The sequence below is a fragment of the Orcinus orca genome, chromosome 12 (genome assembly GCF_937001465.1).
Source record: "Orcinus orca chromosome 12, mOrcOrc1.1, whole genome shotgun sequence".
Taxonomy (NCBI): Eukaryota; Metazoa; Chordata; class Mammalia; order Artiodactyla; family Delphinidae; genus Orcinus; species Orcinus orca.
Window position 1 is genome coordinate 31,013,282 of NC_064570.1, and position 25,148 is coordinate 31,038,429.

General features: G+C 39.8%; 1 protein-coding gene and 1 pseudogene across 5 annotated transcripts in view; one reads left to right on the forward strand and one right to left on the reverse strand.

The window, feature by feature from the left end:
* Positions 1–25,148, reverse strand: part of AKAP7 (A-kinase anchoring protein 7) — a 140,402-nt gene that overhangs the window by 93,494 nt on the left and 21,760 nt on the right. For all 5 annotated transcript variants that reach the window (XR_007470722.1, XM_033407201.2, XM_004263827.3 and 2 more), the window contains exons 4-5: positions 23,372–23,508; positions 11,104–11,264 (exon numbers count right to left, since the gene is read on the reverse strand). Coding sequence is in view for 4 of the 5 variants with exons in the window: in XM_033407201.2 (XP_033263092.1) it covers positions 11,104–11,264; positions 23,372–23,508 (298 nt within the window). In the remaining variant the exon portion in view is untranslated. The remainder of the gene's footprint in view (positions 1–11,103; positions 11,265–23,371; positions 23,509–25,148) is intronic.
* On the forward strand, positions 6,598–8,153 carry LOC101288449 (ubiquitin-like domain-containing CTD phosphatase 1; annotated as a pseudogene).

Below are 25,148 nucleotides of genomic sequence, written 5' to 3' on the forward strand. Positions count from 1 at the left end.
AGAAAAAGAAAACTACAGACCAATATCACTGATGAACATAGATGCAAAAATCCTCAACAAAATACTAGCAAACAGAATCCACAGCTCATTAAAAGGATCATACACCATGAGCAAGTGGGGTTTATCCCAGGAATGCAAGGATTCTTCAGTATATGCAAATCAATAAATGTGATAAACCATATTAACAAATTGAAGGAGAAAAACCATATGATAAACTCAATAGATGCAGAAAAAGCTTTCAACAAAATTCAACACCTATTTATGATAAAAACTTTCCAGAAAGTAGGCATAGAGGGAACTTACCTCAACATAATAAAGGCCATATATGACAAACCCACAGCCAACATCGTTCTCAATGGTGAAAAACTGAAACCACTTCCACTAAGATCAGGAACAAGCCAAGGCTGCCCACTCTCACCACTATTATTCAACATAGTTTTGGAAGTTTTAGCCACAGCAATCAGAGAAGAAAAAGAAATAAAAGGAATCCAAATTGGAAAAGAAGTAAAACTGTCACTGTTTGCAGATGACATGATACTATACATAGAGAATCCCAAAGATACTACCAGAAAACTACTAGAGCTAATCAATGAATTTGGTAAAGTAGTGGGATATAAAATTAATGCACAGAAATCTCTTGCATACACTAATGATGAAAAATCTGAAAGAGAAATTAAGGAAACACTCCCATTTACCTCTGCAATAAAAAGAATAAAATACCTAGGAATAAACCTACCTAAGGAGACAAAAGACCTGTATTCAGAAAACTGTAAGACACTGATGAAAGAAATTAAAGATGATACAAACAGATGGAGAGATATACCATGTTCTTGGACTGGAAGAATCAACACTGTGAAAATGAATATACTACCCAAAGCAATCTACAGATTCAATGCAATTCCTATCAAACTACCAATGGCATTTTTTACAGAAAGAGAAAAAAACATTTCACAACTTGTATGGAAACACAAAGGACCACAAATAGCCAAAGCAATCTTGAGAAAGAAAAACGGAGCTGGAGGAATCAGGCTCCCTGACTTCAGACTATACTACGAAGCTACAGTAATCAAGACAGTATGGTACTGGCACAAAAACAGAAATATAGATCAATGCAACAGGATAGAAAGCCCAGAGATAAACCCACACACATATGGTCACCTTATCTTTGATAAAGGAGGCAAGAATATACAATGGAGAAAAGACAGCCTCTTCAATAAGTGGTGCTCGGAAAACTGGACAGCTACATATAAAAGAATGAAATTAGAACACTCCCTAACACCATACACAAAAATAAACTCAAAATGGATTAGAGACCTAAATGTAAGGCCAGACACTATAAAACTCTTTTCTGTTGTTGTTTTTTGTTCTTGTTTTTTTGCGGTACGCAGGCCTCTCACTGTCGTGGCCTCTCCCATTGTGGAGCACAGGCTCTGGATGCACAGGCTCAGCGGCCATGGCTCATGGGCCCACCTGCTCCGCGACATGTGGTATCTTCCCGGACCGGGGCATGAACCCGCGTCCCCTGCATCGGCAGGCAGACTCTCAACCACTGCACCACCAGGGAAGCCCACTATAAAACTCGTAATGGAAAACATAGGCAGAACACTCTATGACATAAATCACAGCAAGATCCTTTTAGACCCACCTCCTAGAGAAATGGAAATAAAAACAAAAATAAACAAATGGGACCTAATGAAACTTCAAAGCTTTTGCACAGCACAGGAAACCATAAACAAGATAAAAAGACAACCCTCAGAATGGGAAAAAATATTTGCAAGTGAAGCAGCTGACAAAGGATTAATCTCCAAAATATACAGGCAGCTCATGCAGCTCAATATCAAAAAAACAAAGAACCCAATCCAAAAATGGGCAGAAGATCTAAATAGACATTTCTCCAAAGAAGATTTACAGATTGCCAACAAACACATGAAAGGATGCTCAACGTCACTAATCATTAGAGAAATGCAAATCAAAACTACAATGAGGAATTTCCTGGTGGCGCAGTGGTTAAGAATCCGCCTGCCAATGCAGAGGTCATGGGTTCAAGCCCTGGTCCAGGAAGATCCCACATGCCGTGGAGCAACTAAGCCTGTGAGCCACAGTTACTGAGCCTGCGCTCTAGAACCCGTGAGCCACAGCTACTGAGCCCGCATGCCACAACTACCGAAGCCCGCGCGCCACGCCTGGAGCCCGTGTTCCACAATAAGAGAAGCTGCCACAATGAGAAGCCCGCACACCGCAGCGAAGAGTAGCCCCCGCTCACTGCAACTAGAAAAAGCCCGTGTGCAGCAATAAAGACCCAATGCAGCCAAAAATTAATTAATTAATTAAAAAAACAAAACTACAATGAGGTATCACCTCACACCGGTCAGAATGGCCATCATCAAAAAATTTACAACCAATAAATGCTGGAGAGGGTATGGAGAAAAGGGAACCCTGTTGCGCTGTTAGTGGGAATGTAAATTGATACAGCTACTATGGAGAACAGTATGGAGGTTGCTCAAGAAACTAAAAATAGAACTACCATAAGACCCAGCAATCCCACTACTGGGCATATACCCTGAGAAAACCATAATTCAAAGAGTCTTTTACCACAATGTTCATTGCAGCTCTATTTACAATAGCCAGGACATGGAAGCAACCTAAGTTTCCACTGACAGATGAATGAATAAAGAAGATGTGGCACACATATACAATGGAATATTGCTCAGCCATAAGGAGGAACGAAACTGAGTTATTTGTAGTGAGGTGGATGGACCTCAAGTCTCTCATACAGAGTGAATTAAGTCAGAAAGGGAAAAACAAATACTGTATGCTAACACATATATATGGAATCTAAAAAAAAAAAAAAAAAAGGTTCTGAAGAACTTAGGGGCAGGACAGGAAAAAAGACACAGACATAGAGAATGGACCTGAGGACACGGGAAAGGGAGAAGGGTAAGCTGGGATGAAGTGACAGAGTGGCATGGACATATATACACTACCAAATGTAAAACAGATAGCTAGTGGGAAGCAGCCTCACAGCACAGGGAGATCAGCTCGGTGCTTTGTGACCACCTAGAGGGGTGGGATAGGGAGGGTGGGAGGGAGATGCAAGAGGGTGGAGATATGGGGATATATGTATATGTATAGCTGATTCACTTTTTTATACAGCAAAAACTAGCACACCATTTTAAAGCAATTATACTCCAACAAAGATGTTAAAAAAAAAAAAAAGGAACACAGAATATGGAGCCAGACTGCCTGGATTTGCATCCTGGCTCTACCACTTACTAACAAATTATTTAGCCTCTTTTGCCTCAGATTCCCAACTGTAAAACGGTGGTGATGACAATCATCCCTGTCTCACACAGTTGTTAAGATTGAAAGGGTTAACATTTGTAAGATGATCAGAATAATATCCAGCATAAAGTAAATCCATTTAAGTGTTTGATTGAAAATCAAGTAAAATAAAAGATATAGGGAATATGCCACCCCAAAATGTGCCGCTTGGGCATAAGACATATTTTGAGCTAGAGACAAAGAGAATCAATAGATGCAAAAAGAAACTTTCCCAGAGCTTCCCTTGTCTGACCAAAAGCAGACACTTGTGAAAAATGAGGACTGCCAAAAGTCCCCTCTCCTGGGGAATTTGTATGGCCAAGGTGGACCTATACACACAAACCTTACTCCATTAGAGGCCCCCCCCCACCCAGTCTGCCCGCCCTGAAAGCTTAAAACCCTTTTCCTTTGTCTTGTCACTTCTCTACAAATTTATTATTCTTCTGTTAAGATGCTACATGAGCCCACATTCTAGCCACCCCCGTGAGTTACTCTTCATTGAGGTTTCACCCATGTGATGTGTACTGGACACATTACTAAACTCTTTGCTTTCCCCTTGTTAATCTGTTGTCAGTCTAAGTCTACAGGGTCCCTGGGGGAGAATCTAGGAGGGTAGAAGGAAAAACAATTTGTCCCTATACGGGACAATGGAAAGGGTAAAAAGAGAGGTGAGAGGGGAGAAGTAGTATGAGGATTTGTGCCTGAGGGCCTGCACAGAGGCAGGGCGTGCAGCAAGAGGCTCAGAGGGCCCTCTAGGGAGCGGGGCTGTGATTCACATTCTGGCTGGGGAGAAAAGTTTGTCTTTGCTTAGTTCTAAATGATGTGTGGCTAAGGTGTGCTGATGTCTCTGAAGACAGCTTAGTCCAGCCAGTAAGGGGAAGGGTCAGCAGGCTGCTGGGATGCCCATCTGCCTGTGGTGGTTAGAAGTGCAAGAGCAGAACAGCTTAGAAAAAGGCCCGAAGATACCAGCAACTGAACAGAATCCCCACAAGGAGCAGAAACACAGGGCATATACTCTCCATCTTTTGGGGAACATGACGGTCATAATAAGAGAAAGAGTAATGTTCAAATGAACACCCTGAAAACCTTTCATTTTTCCTTTTATGAGATAAATGCACTTGGAATCTTTTATCATGCTAAACAAGCACATTTTTCTCATTTAAAAAAAAAGATGTGCCAGGACTATTATAATCCCAGCAGGCTAAATTTTTAGCAATCTCTCAATCTAATACACTTCTTAACAAAATTACATTTCACACAAAAAAATGAATGAAATCACATTCATTTCTATGCAAAAAGCTTCCAGTGCAATTTCATCACTGTAAAATGTGGAGAAATGACATGTAAATGCCTAATTTTCAATACCTTCTTAGCTCTATGAGCTGTTGTGTACTGCTTGGCAAGCAGAAGGTGCTTTTTATTCTGGAAAAACAGGATCACTCAAGGTCAAGGTAGTAAGCTGAGACACAGTCTTGGCTGCTGTATACCAGCTCCCTCAAGCGGCTACCACCATAAACCTACATGTACACAGTGCACAAAAATGGGCGTGGTCTCTTTTTGTTTCTATTTTCATTACACTAGGAGGTGGATCGAAAAAGATCTTGCTGTGATTTATGTCAGAGAGTGTTCTTCCTATGTTTTCCTCTAAGAGTTTCATAGTGTCCAGTCTTACATTTAGGTCTCTAATCCGTTTTGAGTTTATTTTTGTGTATGGTGTTAGGGAGTGTTCTAATTTCATTCTTTTATATGTAGCTGTCCAGTTTTCCCAGCAGCACTTATTGAAGAGACTGTCTTTTCTCCATTGTATATTCTTGCCTCCTTTATCAAAGATAAGGTGACCATATGTGTGTGGGTTTATCTCTGGGCTTTCAATCCTGTTCCATTGATCTATATTTCTGTTTTTGTGCCAGTACCATACTGTCTTGATTACTGTAGCTCTGTAGCATAGTCTGAAGTCAGGGAGCCTGATTCCTCCAGCTCCTTTTTTCCTTCTCAAGATTGCTTTGGCTATTCGTGGTCTTTTGTGTTTCCGTACAATAGCCAGGAAACGGAAGCAACCTAAATGTCCACTGACAGAGGAATGAATAAAGAAGATGTGGGGGCTTCCCTGGTGGCACAGTGGTTGAGAGTCCACCTGCTGATGCAGGGGACACGGATTCGTGCTCCAGTCCAGGAAGATACCACATGCCACGAAGCGGCTGGGCCCATGAGCCACGGCCGCTAAGCCTGCACGTCCGGAGCCTGTGCTCCGCAACGGGAGAGGCCACAACAGTGAGAGGCCCACGTACCGCAAGAAAAAAAAGAAGATGTGGTACATTTATACAATGGAATATTATTCAGTCATAAAAAAGGATGAAATAATTCCATTTACAGCAACATGCATGGACCTAGAGATTGTCATACTGAGTGAAGTCAGACAGAGACACAAATACCATATGATATCACCTATATGTGGAATCTAAAAAAATGGTACAAATGAACTTACTTACAAAACAGAAATGGAGTCACAGATTTAGAAAACAAACTTATTGTTACCAAGTGGGAAAGAGGTGGGGAGGGATAAATTGGGAGATTGGGATTGACATATACACACTACTATATATAAAATAGATAACTAATCTTTACAAAGGCTGCAAATGAACTTATCTACAAAACAGAAATAGAGTTACAGATGTAGAAAATAAACTTACAGTTACGGGGTGGGGGAAGGATAAACTGGAAGACTAGGATTGACACATACACACTACTATGTATAAAACAGATAACTAATACCTACTGTATAGCACAGACTCTACTCAATACTCTGTAATGGCCTATATGGGAAACGAACCTAAAAAAGAGTGGATATATGTATATGTATATCAGATTCATTTTGCTGTACACCTAAAACTAACACAACATTGTAAATCAACTATATCCCAATAAAAATTATTAAAGAAAAAAAAGATGGGCGTGGTCTCTTCAGCCCACAGGCATCTACCAAAAATAACAGTTACTAACTCATCAATTCAGACTTTATTAGTTCAAAATGCATAATAATTTTCTTCAATATTACACATTAATTCTAAATTACTCTTTACCCTGTAAATTTTCAATAATGAGTTCAAATATTACTATCTAAAATTCAGTCCTTTTTTCGTAACAACTGTGAAATATTTTAAGAATTTGTTTAACTTGAAAATTGAAAAACTCTATGAAAATTAGGTAAATCAGACTATTCATGAACTATAATTTTCAACTATTTTTCAAGTTAGTTTCACTTCATAACATATACTTAAACTTAACTTCTTTATCAACACTTTAATAATTAAAGTTATGTTCTTTAAAAATTTTTCCTGGGCTGCTGCCGGTTCCGCCGCGCTCCAGGTATCTTTTTCTGAATGCAAGCTGCCTCATCGTATGTTTCAAGGATGGCTCTTCCTATCATTGTAAAATGGGGCAGACAGGAATATTCAGTGACCGCACTTTCAGAAGATGATACTGTGCTAGATCTCTATTTCTCAAGACCCTTACGGGAGTGTTACCAAAACGTCAGAAGTTACCTGGACTCAAAGTTAAAGGCAAACCTGCAGAAAATTATGTTAAGCTTGGAGCTCTCAAACTGAAACCAAATACTAAAATCATGATGATGGGAACTCATGAGGAGAGCTTGGAAGATGCCTTAGGTCCACCTCTTGACAATGATGATGTTGTTAACGACTCTGATATTGAAGATGAAGTAGCTGAAGCAGAAAATAGGGAGGAAAACCTACTGAAAATTTCCCACAGAGTAAAAGAGTACAAAGTGGAAATTTTGAATCCTCCCAGGAAAGGGAAAAAACCTTTGGTACTAGGTGTTGATTATATATTATTTGACCATAGTCTCTTGTGCAGATACTGGGATAGAATTAATGTGGCCATATCTTCATGAATTCCTAACATCTGCATATGAGGATTATGACATTGTTATCTGATCTGAAGTGGATTGAAGCTAAAATGAAAGAGCTGGGAGTGAGTACAAATGCAAATTACAAGATTATCTTCATGTTGGACAGTGCTGCTATGATAACAGTGCATACTCCAAGGAGAGGATTAATAGATGTAAAGCCTCTTGGTGTTATATGGGGAAAGTTTTCAGAGTTTTACAGCAAAAAAACCCATCATGTTTGATGACATAGGAAGAAATTTTCTAATGAACCCACAGAATGGACTAAAGCTAAGACCTTTTATGAAAGCACACTTAAATCGAGATAAAGACAAAGAACTTTTAAAATTAACCCAGTACCTCAAGGAAATAGCAAAGTTAGATGACTTTTTGGACCTAAATCACAAATATTGGGAAAGGTATCTCTCAAAGAAGCAAGGACAGTAGTTACAAGCTATACTGGTAGTTACTGAAGATGCTTGAGATCCATGAATTTCTTTTCGCTTTTATGCTAAAGATCATTATGATAGTGCTGGACATTGCAGTAAATACCAGACTGCTTATACTTGGTCTTCCAGTTTTTTGTAAATTTAATTTTATATTTTTTGAAGATCATAGCGATATGCAAAAAAAAAAAAAAAAAAACCTTTTTCCCCCTGTATGAATATACTGTAACTCCTGAAAAACATTTCCTCCAGCATAGAGTACTGAGTTTTCTTCCACACACACACACACACAAAAAGTGGACATAAACGTATACTTAACAATGTCATTTTGTGACTTTGGAAACAAGTATGTCTTGTGTTTTTGTCTCACTGTGTTTTTATCTAAGCCCAAACCCAATCTGAAAATACTATTTTTAAAACCAAAATAAGAAAAGTTTTTAGTAAGAAACCTAGTTTGGTATGCTTAAAACCACTGAGAGTTTTTCTTATTCCTTCCCACTAGCTATTCCTTTGTCATAAACACAATTTCTCTTATTACTTCACTACTTAACATCTCTAAATTCTGAGCAGTTTGGTGTGTATGTGTGTCAGTGTTCTTTAAACAAAACTGGAAAATGTCTGCTCTGATAGGTATGTCATAGTGTGACAAACAGAAAACATGAGAATGAGGAATGAAACTAAGGAACAAGAGTGTGTTTCTTTGTGCTAGCCAAGTAGAAGCACTCCTGCCTAAAACCACTGTCCTAAAAGCAGTTAAAGGCAGTACATTTTGAAATGGGACGTATCACTGGTTCGGCCCTAAAAAGCATGAACAAAAAGTTTTTGTCCTGTTCCAGCTCTGTCTTCTCTAAGTGCAAACACTGTGTTGCAGTGAAAATATCTAGCCATAAGATTAAAAAGAAAAATTTATTTGCAATGCTTATACCTGTAGATATGTAATATGACCACTGTTTTGTGTTGACAGTATTGCTTTATACAGTTTTCTATCTGAAAGGAATATGATTCTTTCAAATAAATACGGTATGTATTGTTCTTACGGGGGACTATTTCAGTGATGTAAACAATAAATTCCTTTTCTTAAAAAAAAAAATTTCCTTCTTTCGATTAAGTCAACTAGCTCTGCCTCCTTTATGTTGAACAAATAAGAGTTTAATATTCTTGTATAAGCATACACATATACATAGTTTATAACAATGATCTAAGAAATGTATTACCCTGGTCAATGGAATATATTCTTCTGGAAGTTGTAATGTATTTGAAAAAGTTTATAAAATATGACACAAAAACAAATGACATTATTTTACTGATCCTGTTGGACTAAAGCAATACTAATCCTGAGGCATTCTTTTAAAAATAAATCTAATGAAGTAAAATATTAACAAAAATTCCATGTATTGAACATCTGGACCATCTGAACTCTACACAAATTGAGGCTCAACTAAACTTCACTGAAATTTTCCATATACATACTCAAATATTTAGATTTCTTATAAAATTGCATAAAAACTATAATCCAGGGAATTCCCTGGCGGTCCAGTGGTTAGGACTCCGTGCTTCCACTGCAGGGGGCACGGGTTCGATCCCTGGTGGGGAACTAAGACCCCGCATGCTGCAGGACGCAGCTAAAAAAAATTAAAAAATAAAAAACATAATCCAAAACAACAATATACACACAAAATTAAAAGCAAGTGATTATATGAGTAGACAGAGTGCCATTCTATTTTCCGTTTCTTGTAATGTTTTGTTTAAACATTTAGAAAAGTATATGTATTTTTAAGAAACAGTCTCTGGCATCTAGAAAGTAATTACAGGGGCAGTGGCCTTTTCTAAAATGACAAACCAACACCCTTGAGCTCAGAGTCACGCTAAAGCTGGTGAGATTTCACATTCCTCACCACACAATGGCTCTTTCATCAATACTGGAAACTGCCTTTGTGAGAATATTGCTAAGAATGGATGGAATTCTCAATGTTGCAAGCACCCATTGAATTATTTAAAAGAACAATGAATGAATGACTAATTAGAAATGTTTCTTGAGCTCAGACATATTTATATTACAAAAGGAAAGACCTGAATCTAGCATTCTCTCCAGAGCAGTTCAGGATGAACAGATTAAGTCTGTTAACTGAAGGCATGGGTTCCCAAATGCTTTGCCATCAAAACTGTTGGAGTTGCCTTCTCCTTGGCCAACTAATGATTTTAAATCCTACCTGACTCATGACTATTGTTTAATTGCTTGCTTGTTTGTTGTTTATACACACTTTGCTCCACAAAAGAAAAACTTAACCAACAATGAAATGAAATCTGATCCTCATGCCTCCCTCACCCCTAAAGAGGTGCACTTTTGAATGGGCAACTAAAAACTGCATAAAGACAATATATTAAGTTTTTTAAAAAGTATGTCTCAAAAGATCTCATACAATATGATATCCTTTTTATAAGATTAAAACCAATTAAAACTACATATACTTGGGAAGAATACAAGGAAATAAACCCTGACCTCAGGATGATGGTTAGCTTAAATGAAGGAAGGCCAAAGGATAGATTAATGAAAAGGACAACATGGTTAGTTTACTACCAAGGTCCTAGCTTTTGTTTTGGGTGGTGGATTCCCAGATGATTATGATATTATTTTAAGACAGATAAACAGATAGATAAAAATAAACCCAGCATGGAGCAATGATGAGAGTGTGTTATGAATCAAGGATTATTGAATCTGAAAGGAGATGACATGAAATGACCTGGCACAATAGGAGAGGAAATGAAAATAAAAATTGTTTCATTAACAATTGTTTTACTGACACCCAAATTATGATCTCTGGATCATCTTTAAAAAGCACTCAACCAGGTTTTATAATTTCCTGCTTCTATTTCCCTGACATTTTCAATTGTGCTGCACAAAGCAATGTGTTCTCCAATGGATGCGAGACCTTCTACCACCACCAATGGACTTTCTGCTCATAGAGCAGTACCTAAACAGGAAGGTAAAAAGGTAGCATGGAGAAAAATGCTGCTGATTCATCTACTGATTCTCCGGAATGGAGCTGACAATGCCCACAAGCCTCCAAATAGGCAACTGGTGATTCTTATTAATTCACTCAATACTTACTAAATGCCAACTACACGTCAAATGTCATGATAAGCGTTGGATCCTTCACACTTATGATTAGGACAGTCCTAACAAATACCTGATCCAGTCCATCATCTTCCAGAATCAACATATTCCTCAGGTCAAAGAATCAAGATAACTTTTCCCACCCTTTATTTGGCTACTTCCCTATACAAACAAATGCTGAAGCAGCTCACTTATAAAGTGAGGTTACACTGGCTCCCCAAAATTATAAGATGTCAAATCTCTATTATAAGAATTGGGAGAAAAAAATTGCTTCTTCAACAGATGAGATTTCATGTAAGTATATCACTTTGTTTTACCTGCTATCTCCAAAAGTGGGTTTATGTGATCTCCTTCTGCCAGCTTCACAAATCCAACCTGATTTCCAAAAGTGTCAACCCCTTCAAAGGGCAAAGTCAAAGTTTTTCCTTGGAGGATTTCTTCCACAAATGGTTTTAATTCCAAAAGAGCATCAATACCACTGGTAAGAAATAAAATATTTTTCAGTAACATATTAAGTAATAAAATATACAAAACCAAATGAGAAACAGTTTTAGAAAGATAACTTTTTATACTTGTACTAATTACTTTAATGCTCAAAATACCTTCAAAATCTAATCAATATGATCAAAATAAAACTAATATTAATTTTTAACAAAATCTGTAGAAGTGAATTAATCTTTACCTAATTATAATTTATTTTATATTAAAGACACAAAAGAAGATATAGTTCACCAAAAGGTTTTTAACCAAGGAAATACTGCATGGACAACTAAAAAAGAATATTACTGACCGTATATTGCAGAAAAACCTAATACCTCCAAAACATTATATTAGATTATGTGAAAGTTCTAGATTCTTGTTAAAAGTACTAATACTTATATAGTATTTACTATTTGTGAGGCACTCTACTAAAATTTAAAATACGTTATCTCTTTAAAATATAATAGTCTCCACAATAAGATAATTTATTATACTTGGGTTCAACCAAAGTGCAATTTATATTCACCAACTACAGCTACATAAGTTTGCTGTATCTGTTTAGCCTCTATGGGCTAAATAGCCTCTAAGGGCTATTCTGTGTTTCAAATGCATTATTTTTCTTTCTAAAAATAAATGCTTACTATATTAGTGAATTAGACATTATAAAGTTTGGAATATTTTGAAAATTAAGATCAATTATTTCCATAGTAAGAGGAGTTTGGTATAGGTACTTTATTATGAGAAAAAAAATAAAATCTCACTAGAGGGCAGCAATTACTCAAAAAAGAAATAAGGACATCATTACATTATGGAGAGGGGTTTAAAACACCCTTCTGGTGAACCACCATTAATTTAAATTATCTTGATCAGCAATTTGTTCGCCAGTAGTAATTATGTCAAATGTGTGAAAAGAAATTTAGGAATTTTTCTAGATCGTTCATATTTCTAAATTAGTATTCGTATAAAAGTTTTAACTGATTTTCATCCATAGCTCCCATGCTGAGTATTGTTTCTCTGTCAAAACAGTACATAATACTTCAAAATAGCTTTAGAAATGTCAGCATTTCTCGTTGTACCTCCAAATCCACATCCAAAATCCAATCTTGCCTACCTGTATTTATGTTCATCCAAAAAGACACACTTCTGCTATAATACTGTCCTTCACCACACACTGACTTAAAGCATGTGAAAACAGATCAGCCACTTCCGGCTCATCTACCGTAAATGAGGGGAATTCAATACACTCATTTTAAATGTAACTCTACATGAAAGTAGGCCACCCTAAAGGTCAGGATTTTTCAGAGACAGTGAATTCTATACCCCATTTTTCTTTGAAGAAATATAGACGATCTAAATTCAGTCCAGTTCTTCAGTTCTTCAGTATCATAAATCCATAAATTTGTCCTAATGAGATTTCATTGGTCACAGAGTGAAAGGAGTCATAGTGCCTATTGATAAATAGCACTAACTTTCAAATTCTTTTAAATAGAGTATCTTTTCAAGAACGGTTTATGGAAAGACTTCTTTATGGTAAAATGAATAGAGTACAGGAACGTAGGAAACAATTCTGAAACTAGAGTTCAGGCCCAAAGGTTGTACTTAAAACTAAAATAGGGCAGCGTCTTTGCAAATCAGCATCTGGGCTAACATATTTCTATTCTTTCTTCTGCACTGTGAGGACACAAAGGGCGATACCTACCTGAAGAAATTCATTATTAAAAAAAGTTTCTGCACACTCCATATCCAATCCATTGATCAATACTTTATTAAACACCTAAAATATGATACTAGACTTCGAAAAGTAAGAATACAGAACAAGAAACCAACAATATGTGTCTCTAGCATATTATACTGTACAGGATGAAAGGTAAAATTTAAAAATTAGGGACTTAGAAAATCCTTCATATAAACAATGTCTTACCAGGAAATCCAATCAGTTTCACTCTCACTATACAGCTACCCAAAATGAAGCCACACCTTGAATCTCATCATCACCTAAAAGTCAATACTTCTGCCACAAACACCCCTGGTTCCCCAAACCAGAAGCAAATCTTCTCTCCTTTGCAATTCCATTAATACTTTACACCAACTGAAACATACCACTTTTTACATTTATCTATTATAGCTACTTGGGTCCGTATGACCTAGTCAACTACCTGGTATAATCCATGAGTACAAGATCCATTCATGGTTCATCTTTATTTTCGCCAAAGCACTTAGCTCAGTACCTAACACATGGTTGGAAATTAATGTCGGTCGAACTGTAAAATACTATCTTGTCTATACAGCAAACTTCAACTATTACTTAGATCTTTCATTACAACTTAGTCAAGAATAATTGCTAAATTGCAAATATCTGGTCATCATTTTCCAGTAGAGCTGTGACTCCCAGTAGAGCTGTGACTCCCAGTATCATATAGTAGCATAAGAATGTCCCTTTAATCCTTCAAACACAAAGTAGACTTGCTAAATATTTAATTTTTTACACAAAACTGAAATTTGCAAACAGACATTGTAAAACATGGGGCTGAATGACTCAGACTGTCACTATGCTCTGTACTGTAACTCTTTAACAAGCGATGCCACAATTAAGGGCAACACAATGCTTCCTAGTTCAGGACTGTCCCATGTACTGCAGGTGATTTAGTAACACTGAGACCTGCCCATAAATGCCCACGGCACTCCTCAGTAATTGTGACAACCAAAAATACCCCCCAAAATATTTCTAAAAGTCTCCTAGAGGAACCTTCAAGATGGCAGAGGAGTAAGACGTGGAGATCACCTTCCTCCCCACAAATACACCAGAAATACATCTACATGTGGAACAACTCCTACAGAACACCTACTGAACTCTGGCAGAAGACCTCAGACCTCCCAAAAGGCAAGAAAATCCCCACGTACCTGGGTAGGGCAAAAGAAAAAACAGAGACAAAAGAATAGGGACAGGACCTGCACCTCTGGGAGGGAGCCGTGAAGGAGGAAAAGTTTCCACACACTAGGAAGCCCCTTCGCGGGCGGAGACTGCGGGTGGCAGAGGGGGGAAGCTTCAGAGCCACAGAGGAGAGCGCAGCAACAGGGGTGTGGAGGGCAAAGCGGAGAGATTCCTGCACAGAGGATTGGTGCCGACCAGCACTCACCAGCCTGAGAGGCTTGTCTGCTCACCTGCCGGGGCGGGCGGGGGCTGGGAGCTGAGGCTCGGGCTTCGGAGGTCGGATCCCAGGGAGAGGACTGGGGTTGGCTGCGTGAACACAGCCTGAAGGGGGCTAGTGCGCCACAGCTACCCGGGAGGGAGTCTGGGAAAGTCTGGAGCTGCCAAAGAGGCAAGAGAACATTGTTTCGGGCTGCGTGAGGAGAGGGGATTCCTTCCCCATCTGCCCACAGAAGGCAGAGCACCACCTAAACGAGGTCCAGAGACAAGCACAAGCCGGACACCAGAGACGGGCATGAAACGTTAATGCTGCTGCTGCAGCCACCAAAAATCCTGTGTGCAAGCACAGGTCACTCTCCACTCCCCACTGGGAGCCTGTGCGGCCCGCCACTGCCAGGGTCCCGTAGACCAGGGACAACTTCCCCGGGAGAACAAATGGTGTGCCTCAGGCTGTTGCAACGTCACGATGGCCTCTACTGCCACAGGCTCGCCCCGCATTCCAATTATAAATACTGTACCCCTCCCTCCCCCTGGCCTGAATGAGCTAGAGCCCCAGTCAGCCACTGCTTTAACCCCATGCTGTATGGGTGGGAACAGATACCTGAGGGCTACCTACATGCAGAGGCAGGTCCAAATCCAAAGCTGAACCCCAGAAGCTGTGCGAACAAAGAAGAGAAAGGGAAAGCTCTCCCAGCAGCCTCAGGAGCAGTGGATTAAATCTCCACAAACAATTTGATGTATCCTGTATCTGTGGAATACCTGAGTAGACAATGAATCATCCCAAAACTGAGGAGTTGGATGTTGGGAGCAACTGTAGACATGGCGTTGTCTGTCTGCGACAGTTTTATTTCTAATTTTTATGTTTATCTTAGTTTAGTGTTTAGCGCTTGTTATCATTGGTGGATTTCTTTACTGGATTGGTTGCTCTCTTTTTCTTTTTACTATTATTATTATTTTTTTTAATAATCTTTCTTTCTTTCCTCCCTTCCTCCCTTCCTTCCTTCCTCCCTCCCTCCCTCTATCTCTCTCTCTCTCTTTCATTCTCACTTTTCTTCTGAGCCATGTGGCTGACAGGGTCTTGGTACTCCGGGCTGGTGTCAGGCCCGAGCCTCCGAGGTGGAAGAGCCGAGTTCAGGACATTGGTCCACCAGAGACCTCCCGGCTCCATGTAATATCACTCAGCGAGAGCTCTCCCAGAGATCTCCATCTCAACACTAAGACCCAGCTCCACCCAACAGCCAGCAAACTCCAGTGCCGGACACCCCAGGCCAAACAACCAGCAAGACAGGAACCCAACCCCACCCATTAGCAGAGAGGCTGCCTACAATCATACTAACTTTACAGATACCCCCAAACACACCACCAGATGTGGCCACGCCCACCAGAAAGACAATATCCAGCCCCACCCACTATAACACAGGCACCAGTCCCCTCCAACAGGAAGCCTACACAAGCCACTAAACAAGCCTCACCCACTGGGGGCAGACACCAAAAACAACAGGAACTACGAACCTGCAGCCTGCGAAAAGGAGACCCCAAACACAGTAAGTTAAGCAAAATGGGAAGACAGAGAAATATGCAGCAGGTGAAGGAGCAAGGTAAAAACCCACCAGACCAAACAAATGAAGAGGAAATAGGCAGTCTACCTGAAAAAGAATTCAGAATAACGATAGTAAAGATGATACAAAATCTTGGAAATAGAATGGAGAAAATACAGGAAACGTTTAACAAGGATCTAGAAAACTAAAGAGCAAACAAACAATGATGAACAACACAATAAATGAAATTAAAAGTTCTCTAAAAGGAATCAATAGCAGAATAACTGAAGCAGAAGAACAGATAAGTGACCTGGAAGATAAAATAGTGGAAATAGCTACTGCAGAGCAGAATAAAGAAAACTGAATGAAAAGAATTGAGGACAATCTCAGACACCTCGGGGACAATATTAAATGCACCAACATTTGAATTATAGGGGTCTCGAAAAAGAGAAAAAGAAAGGGTCTGAGAAAATATATGAAGAGATTACAGTTGCAAACTTCCCTAACATGGGAAAGGAAATAGTCAATCAAGTCCAGGAAGCACAGAGAGTCCCATACAGGATAAATCCAAGAAGAAACATGCCAAGACACATAATAATCAAACTATCAAAAATTAAATACAAAGAAAAAATATTAAGGGCTTCCCTGGTGGCACAGTGGTTGAGAGTCTGCCTGCTGATGCAAGGGACACGGGTTCGTGCCCCGGTCTGGGAAGATCCCACATGCCACGGAGTGGCTGGGCCCGTGAGCCATGGCTGCTGAGCCTGCGCGTCCGGAGCCTGTGCTCCACAACAAGAGAGGCCACAACAGTGAGAGGCCCACGTACAGCAAAAAAAAAAAAAAAAAATTAAAAGCGGCAAGGGAAAAGCAACAAATAACATACAAGGGAATCCCCATAAGTTTAACAGCTGATCTTTCAGCAGAAACACTGCAAGCCAGAAGGGAGTGGCAGGACATATTTAAAGTGATGAAAGGGAAAAACCTACAACCAAGATTACTCTACTCAGCAAGGATCTCATTGAGATTCAATGGAGAAATCAAAAGCTTTACAGACAAGCAAAAGCTAAGAGAATTCAGCACCACCAAACCAGCTTTACAACAAATGGTAAAGGAACTTCTCTAGGCACGAAACACAAGAGAAGGAAAGACCTACAAAAACAAACCCAAAACAATTAGAAAATGGTAATAGGAACATACATATTGATAACTACCTTAAATGTAAATGGATTAAATGTTCCAACCAAAAGACACAGATTGGCTGAATGGATACAAAAACAAGACCTGTATATATGCTGTCCCCAAGAGACCCACTTCAGACCTAGGGACACATACAGAGTGAAAATGAGGGGATGGAAAAAGATATTCCATGCCAATGGAAATCAAAAGAAAGCTGGAGTAGCAATTCGCATATCAGACAAAACAGACTTTAAAATAAACACTATTACAAGAGACAGAGAAGGACACTACATAATGATCAAGGAATCAATCCAAGAAGAAGATACAACAACTGTAAATATTTATGCACCCAACATAGGAGCACCTAAATACATAAGGCAAATGCTAATACCCATAAAAGGGGAAATTGACAGTAACACAATAAAAGTAGGGGACTTTAACACCCCACCTTCACCAACAGACAGATCATCCAAAATGAAAAATAAATTAGGAAACAAAAGCTTTAAATGGCACATTAAACAAGATGGACTTAAATGATATTTATAGGACATTCCATCCCAAAACAACAGAATACACTTTATTCTTAAGTGCTCATGGAACCTTCTCCAGCATAGATCGTATCTTGGGTCACAAATCAAGCCTTGGTAAATTTAAGAAAACTGAAATCTTATCAAGTATCTTTTCCGACCACGAGGCTATGAGACTAGGTATCAATTACAGGAAAAAGTCTATAAAAAATACAAACACATGGAGGCTAAACAATACACTACTAAATAACCAAGAGATCACAGAAGAAATCAAAAAATTCCTATAAACAAATGACAGTGAAAACACAATGATCCAAAACCTATGGGATGCAGCAAAAGCAGTTCTAAGAGGGAAGTTTATAGCAATACAATCCTACCTCAAGAACAAGAAAAATCTCAAATAAACAACCTAACCTTACACCTAAAACAATTACAGAAAGAAGAACAACAACAAAAAAAGAAACCCAAAGTTAGCAGAAGGAAAGAAATCACAAAAATCAGATCAGATATAAATGAAAAAGAAATGAAGGAAACAATAGCAAAGATAAATAAAACTAAATGCTGGTTCTTTGAGAGGATAAACAAAATTGATAAACCATCAGCCAGACTCATCAAGGAAAAAGGGAGAAGACTCAAATCACAGAATAGGAAATGAAAAAGGAGAAGTAACAACTGACACTGCAAAACTACAAAGGATCATGAGAGATTACTACAAGCAACTATATGCCAATAAAATGGAGCTGGAGGAATTAGGCTCCGTGACTTCAGACCATACTACAAAGCTACACTAATCAAGATAGTATGGTACTGGCACAGAAACAGAATTATAGATCAATGGAACAGGACAGAAAGCCCAGAGATAAACCCATGCACATATGGTCACCTTATCTTTGATAAAGGAGGCAAGAATATACAATGGAGAAAAGACAGCCTCTTCAATAAGTGGTGCTGGGAAAACTGGACAGCTACAGGTCAAAGAATGAAATTAGAACACTTCCTAACACAATACACAAAAATAAACTCAAAATGGATTAAAGACATAAATGTAAGGCCAGACACTACCAAACTCTTAAAGGAAAACATAGGCAGAACACTCTATGACATACATCACAGCAAGATCCCTTCTGACCCACCTCCTAGAGAAATGGAAATAAAAACAAAAATAAACAAATGGGACCTAATGAAACAAAAGCTTTTGTGCAGCAAAGGAAACCATAAACAAGATGAAAAGACAACCCTCAGAATGGGAGAAAATATTTGCAAACAAAGCAACTGACAAAGGATTAATCTCCAAAATATGCAAGCAGTTCATGCAGCTCAATATCAAAAAATCAAACAACCCAATCCAAAAATGGGCAGAAGACCTAAACAGACATTTCTCCAAAGAAGATATACAGATTGCCAACAAACACACGAAAGGATGTTCAACATCATTAATCATTAGAGAAATGCAAATCAAAAACCACAATGAGGTATCACCTCACACCGGTCAGAATGGCCATCATCAAAAAATCTACTAACAATAAATGCTGGAGAGGGTGTGGAGAAAAGGGAACCCTCTTGCACTGTTGGTGGGAATGTAAATTGATACAGCCACTATAGAGAACAGTATGGGGGTTCCTTTAAAAACTAAAAATAGAACTACCATATAACCCAGCAATCCCACTACTGAGCATATACCCTGAGAAAACCATAATTCAAAAAGAAGCGTGCACCACAATGTTCACTGCAGCACTATTTACAATAGCCAGGACATGGAAGCAATCTACGTGCCCATCAACAGATGAATGGATAAAGAACATGTGGCACACATAGGCAATGGAATATTGCTCAGCCATAAAAAAGAAATGAAATTGAGTTATTTGTAGTGAGGTGGATGGACCTAGAGACTGTCATACAGAGTGAAGTCAGAAAGAGCAAAACAATTACCGTATACTAACATATATATGTGGAACCTAAAAAAAAAATGGTTCTGATGAACCTAGGGGCAGGACAGGAATAAAGACACAGACATACAGAATGAACTTGAGGACACGGGGAAGGGGAAGGGTAAGCTGGGACAAAGTGAGAGAGTAGCATGGACATATATACACTACCAAATGTAAAATAGATAACCAGTCGGAAGCAGCTGCATCGCACAGGGAGATCAGCTCAGTGCTTTGTGACCACCTAGAGGGGTGGGATAGGGAGGGTGGGAGGGAGGTGCATGAGGGAGGGGATATGGGGATATATGTATACATATAGCTGATTCACTTTGTTATACAGCAGAAACACACACAACATTGTAAAGCAATTATACTCCAAAAAAGACGTTAAAAAAAAAAGTCTCCTAGAGAAGGGAGTCCCACCTCCACTGAGAAATGTAAACATTATAATACATTGAGAACATACCCACCCCCTCACCCCAACCCGACTGCACACCACTTAACAGTATTTCTAGTCAGTTACGTGTCCATCAGTAGAGGCTACTGAGACACAGGAGGCCGTCTGTACTTCCAGCAGACTAATCTCTCCCGCCCTTCATGCACTTGTGCTCGTCTTCTCCCTCCTGTCCCCGTCCCACTCCTCTCCCTCTACCTCTGCATCTTTCACAATCACACTCTATGGAATAATAATAGAAAACTGATTAGTTCTGGCTTGTCTACTGACCCGCATTCGCTTAATTCCTAGGACTGCCAGTTTCCTCCAATGTATAAAAAAGGTGACATTTCTGTGCTGCCCGACTCAGAACACTTAAGGAAATAAAACAAAATAACATTTGTTTGGGGAATCGTGGCTGAGGAGCAGAGACTGCAATATATATACATGTCATAGCCAAGACCCATTTCCGATAAGAGAGACAAACCCTAAACTTACCAATCAATGGGAACAGTCTTCTCTGGTTTAAAAAGGTCTCTTTGGGGTACAATTATTCAGTTAATTCAAACGTCCTTTCAGGATTGTTTTTCCCTTCCCTCTCCCCTTCCCCTTTCCAGGGAATCCAGCATACTCTTATAAGAGGACTGAAAAAGCTCTTTGATCTGCTTGCTGTTTGGGTCCTAAGAGATTCCTATTTCAGGGCGACTGGTCTGGTCATATCCCTGGGTGCCCTACACTCGTGTCCGTGAAAGCCCACCTGTCCTTTCTGGGCATTGCACTGGCATGTGCTGCTGGAGCACAAGATCCCTGCTGGGGTCTCTGATCAAGAAACATGGATAGGGCTTCCCTGGTGCTGCAGTGGTTGAGAGTCCACCTGCCGATGCAGGGGACACAGGCTCGTGCCCCGGTCCGGGAGGATCCCACATGCCGCAGAGCGGCTGGGCCCGTGAGCCATGGCCGCTGAGCCTGCGCGTCCGGAGCCTGTGCTCCGCAACGGGAGAGGCCACAGCAGTGAGAGTCCCACGTACTGTCCAAAAAAAAAAAAAAGAAAGAAACACGGATGTTCAGCAGTGTCACTGTCCCCCATCCTGTGCCTTCTGATCCACCAATTCTCTCTGACCTTCCAAGTCTACCCACCAGGGCACAAAGAAATTTCTGGATCCATCTATATACCTTGATAGGCAATGGGGAATTGAAGGAACCACCTCAGGTGCAGGTGTTAGAAATCTCCCTCGACTCGGCAGCACATTCTTTCAGCATTACTCAACAGGAACTTCTCTAAGGAGCTGAGCTTTTCCGAGCTACACCCTGAGAACCCCAAACCAAGGTGAGTGTCTCTATCACTCCCAGTTCTCTGCTCCAACACTGGCTGGAACAGTCAACCCCAAAAGGGGAGCCAGGATGTGTCTGGCTTCGTGCCTCTTCCTCTGATTTGCTCACTCCGCTCGGCACCAGAAGGCCTCTAGATTCCCTTCCCATCCTGGACGACAACCCTCCTCCCAGCTGGCTGTGGTTTCACTGACCACATGCAGTTCTTCTGAATTAATCACTGGTTCAGCATCTCTTACTTGCCATCCGTGAGACCAGCTCAGTATTTGCTCCTGCTCCTGCCCATTTGTGTTGGTTAATTTTGTTCGTCAAGTGAGGCCATGATACCTAGTGTTTGGTCAAATGCCAGTCTAGATGTTGTTGTGAAGGAGTTCTTTTAGATGTGATGAACATTTAAATCAGTAGACCCTGAGTAAAGCAGATCATCTCCCAGAATGTGGATGGGCTTCATCCAGTCAGTTGCAGGCCTTACGAGAAAAGACTGAGGCCCCCCAAGGAAGAAGGAATTCTTCCTCCAGGCCGCCTTTGGGCTCGAGCCTATACTGTCAACCCTCGCCTGGGTCTGCCGCTTGCCAGGCTGCCTTGCAGAGTGTGGACTTTAGCCCCCACGGTCATGTGAGCTAATTCCTTAAAAGAAATCTCTCTATATATAGCTACAGCTGTAGATACAGATATATCCATATATCTGGATATCCAAATGGATATCCATCCTATTGGTTCTGTTTCTCTGGGGAACCCTGACTAGTCCACCATTCTAACACACAGGGGACCACTCATTTTCTCTCAGGCTTTCATCTTGTGTCACATCTTCTCTGGCTTTTCTTTTAAGAGCATCAGAGTATTTCTTTTTTCTTCTGATTGGCAAAGTGAACAGTGAAAATGAGTTAAGTAAAATCTTCTGGTCCTCTCTGTCACTGCAGCGTGCTCAAGACCTGCTCTTGGGTAGATCATGTTGAGAGAGATCAGAAGACTGATCCTTAAAGACATGCAGTTCTAACTATTTAAAAAGACATCACTACCCGAATCATAATTTGACTGTATATTTTGAGTTACTAATTTATTGTTTTCTCCCTTCTATTTTTCCTTTTCGTCGCCCCCTTCCCAATCCAAGCCTTGCTCTTCATTCCCTCAGGAGACTATGTCAGGGGAGAAAACAGAAGTAACCTGTAATTCTGGTTTTGACTTTCCAAAGAGCTTATGCTTAAGCTTAATCCAGAGGGCTAAACAGGGCAAGGGGTGCTCATACCGACAGACAGAGTATCCCAGAGAATTTGAGGAAGAGCAAGGTTTCTCCACTCCAGGCTGGAAAGCAGCAATCAATGACTAATACTCAACTTTTATGGTACAGCTCTGGGTTTGGAGGTTCAGGGTGTACAGGTACTCTAAGAATGAAGGAAGTAAAACTGAAATTGTCCGTTACTCTAGGAAATGACAGCTCTAATAGCTAATAATATTAAGTGCCTGCTATGTGCCAGGCCCTATACTAAGAGTTCTTACATGTATTAGTACTATCATTTTCTCCATTTATTTAAAAAGTAAATGATTTGCCCAAAATCGGGCAGCTGTTAAGACATGGTTGGGCCACGGTTCCAGAACCGTTACCTGGAATCCTAACCTAAATGGTCAGACTCCAGAGTGCTTGCATAGTTAACACAGATAAAATAACTGCATAACCAATGCGTCTGATAACAGTAACAGTTTAAAAGTAGATTAAGGGGAATTCCCTGGTGGCCCAGTGGTTAGGGCTCTGCTCTTCCACGCAGGGGGCACAGGTTCGATCCCCGTCAGGGAGCTAGGATCTTGTACACCACGCAGCAGCACAGCCCCCCAAGAAAGTGTAGATCGGGAAGGATATTTATATGGCTAATTCCGTACATTGGCTTATTAACTGGGACAAATTATAAAAGAATACTTCTAAAAAAAAAAGAATCCTTCTTTAGAATTTCAATGCCTCTTTTGGTTCTGCTATGACTACTCACATTACAGTAATAACTTGGAAAACAATATTCCAGAAAGATGTATTACTCACATGTTTATTTCATCTTCATTTAATAACTGCATCACTAGCAGGGTAATATGAAAGGAACCATCTCTGTTCATTGCTTTGGCCAGTCGCTGATCTTGTTGCATTATTGCATTTTGCAGGATCTTAATTTCTTTTGTAATCTAATCACACACAGACAAAACAGAGATTAGGTAAGCAAAATTTCCTTATGGTAACACTGAAATCGAGAAGAAAAATAAGCAACATATGAAATGAGAATGATGTCAAGATCCTTCAGCCAAACAATGCTTAATTGTCTAACTATTCTCAAATATCCTGGAGAAATGACTTGGAAAGTTTAATAGGACGTTTAAGTTAAAAAAAAAAAAATCACACAATGCTTGTCCATTTAAAAAGCATCAAGCCCAACACCCTTCTTTTACAGACTGCGCCACTGGTTGCGTGGAAAAATTCTTAATGGCCATGTATCTTTTCAGAAATGTATCCTTGGAATATATAGTATGACTCACTATAATTATGATCTTTCCTAAAAATAAAAGTTTTATTCTTGCCACAGAAAGGTCAAACTGGCAGACAACATTCCATTTCTGTTGGCAGTAATATTTATTTGTCCCCAAGTGAATGTGTCTGAGAACCCATTCTTCATGGCCTTTAAGATTTTTTAGGACAGCAATAATTTCAACAGGAATGACAACTGTCATTTCCCCAGACATGTGAGGAGGGGCATCACCATGGAGAGAGAGCTGCAAACAAGTCTAAATGCGTATGTTAGAAAAACTGTACAGTCCGCACCTAAGCAAAATCCCTGGTCCCTCATCAGCCTTCCCCTCTCAACCTAATGAGAACAAAGAAGAGGAATGGTGGCTTTTCCCTCCTCCATTTCCAGTTGGAGACAACTCTAGTCAACTTCTAAATGTGAGTGCACTGGAAAATAGTTTGAATATGGACTAGCAAACCAAGCAATCCCCAGAGAAAAGGGCCCACGTAGAAGCCCAGAGGCAGCAGAATTAGAGAGAAAAGGAAGAGAGAGGGGGCTGGCAACAGAAGCAGAGCCCTAAAGAGACAGCAGAGATAAGAAACAACTGAGTCATGAGCACAGCAGGCTGTTCTGATACTAAAGAAGCTGTTTCATCCTGAACAATGTTCCCATTATCTGCAGAATGCAATTGGGCAAATCATGAGATACTATCCTGGGATCTGACTTCTCATGTATCTTTACAATAAATCCACATCACCCAAAATAACCTCAGCGTTTCTCTATTCCTTGCAACCTGGAGGACAGTAAAATGAGAAACAGTGTTTTCCTGGTAGGAAGTTATGCAGTAACACCTAACACAAGACTTCCCAAGGGAAGATGTCACTTCCACAACACCCAACAAAAGAATACTGACAGCCTGATAATTAAAATGCTCCTAAAGCAATAGTACACAAAGATCTTACAGAGTCAGCGTTTCCTCTACCTCTATATTGATAAAACTAAATTGTAAACTCCCCGAGGGCAACATCTATTTCTTCCACCCCTCCATCTCGCCACAGTGCCTGATAATAAAAATAAACACAACACTGAGACCACAACAGTAACTACCCTTTCTTGTGTGGTCACTAGGCTCTAGGCACTAGAGTGAGCATTTTACATATATTAGTTCACGGAAGCCTCCCGCCGATCCTGTGAGGTAAGATGTTGGTACTGTCTCCATTAAAATAAATTGAAACACAGAAGATTAAAAAAATCTTTTCAAGATCATATACCCAAAATAGCAAAGGAATTTGAGAAAAGGATAAATTACAATACATGAGAAAA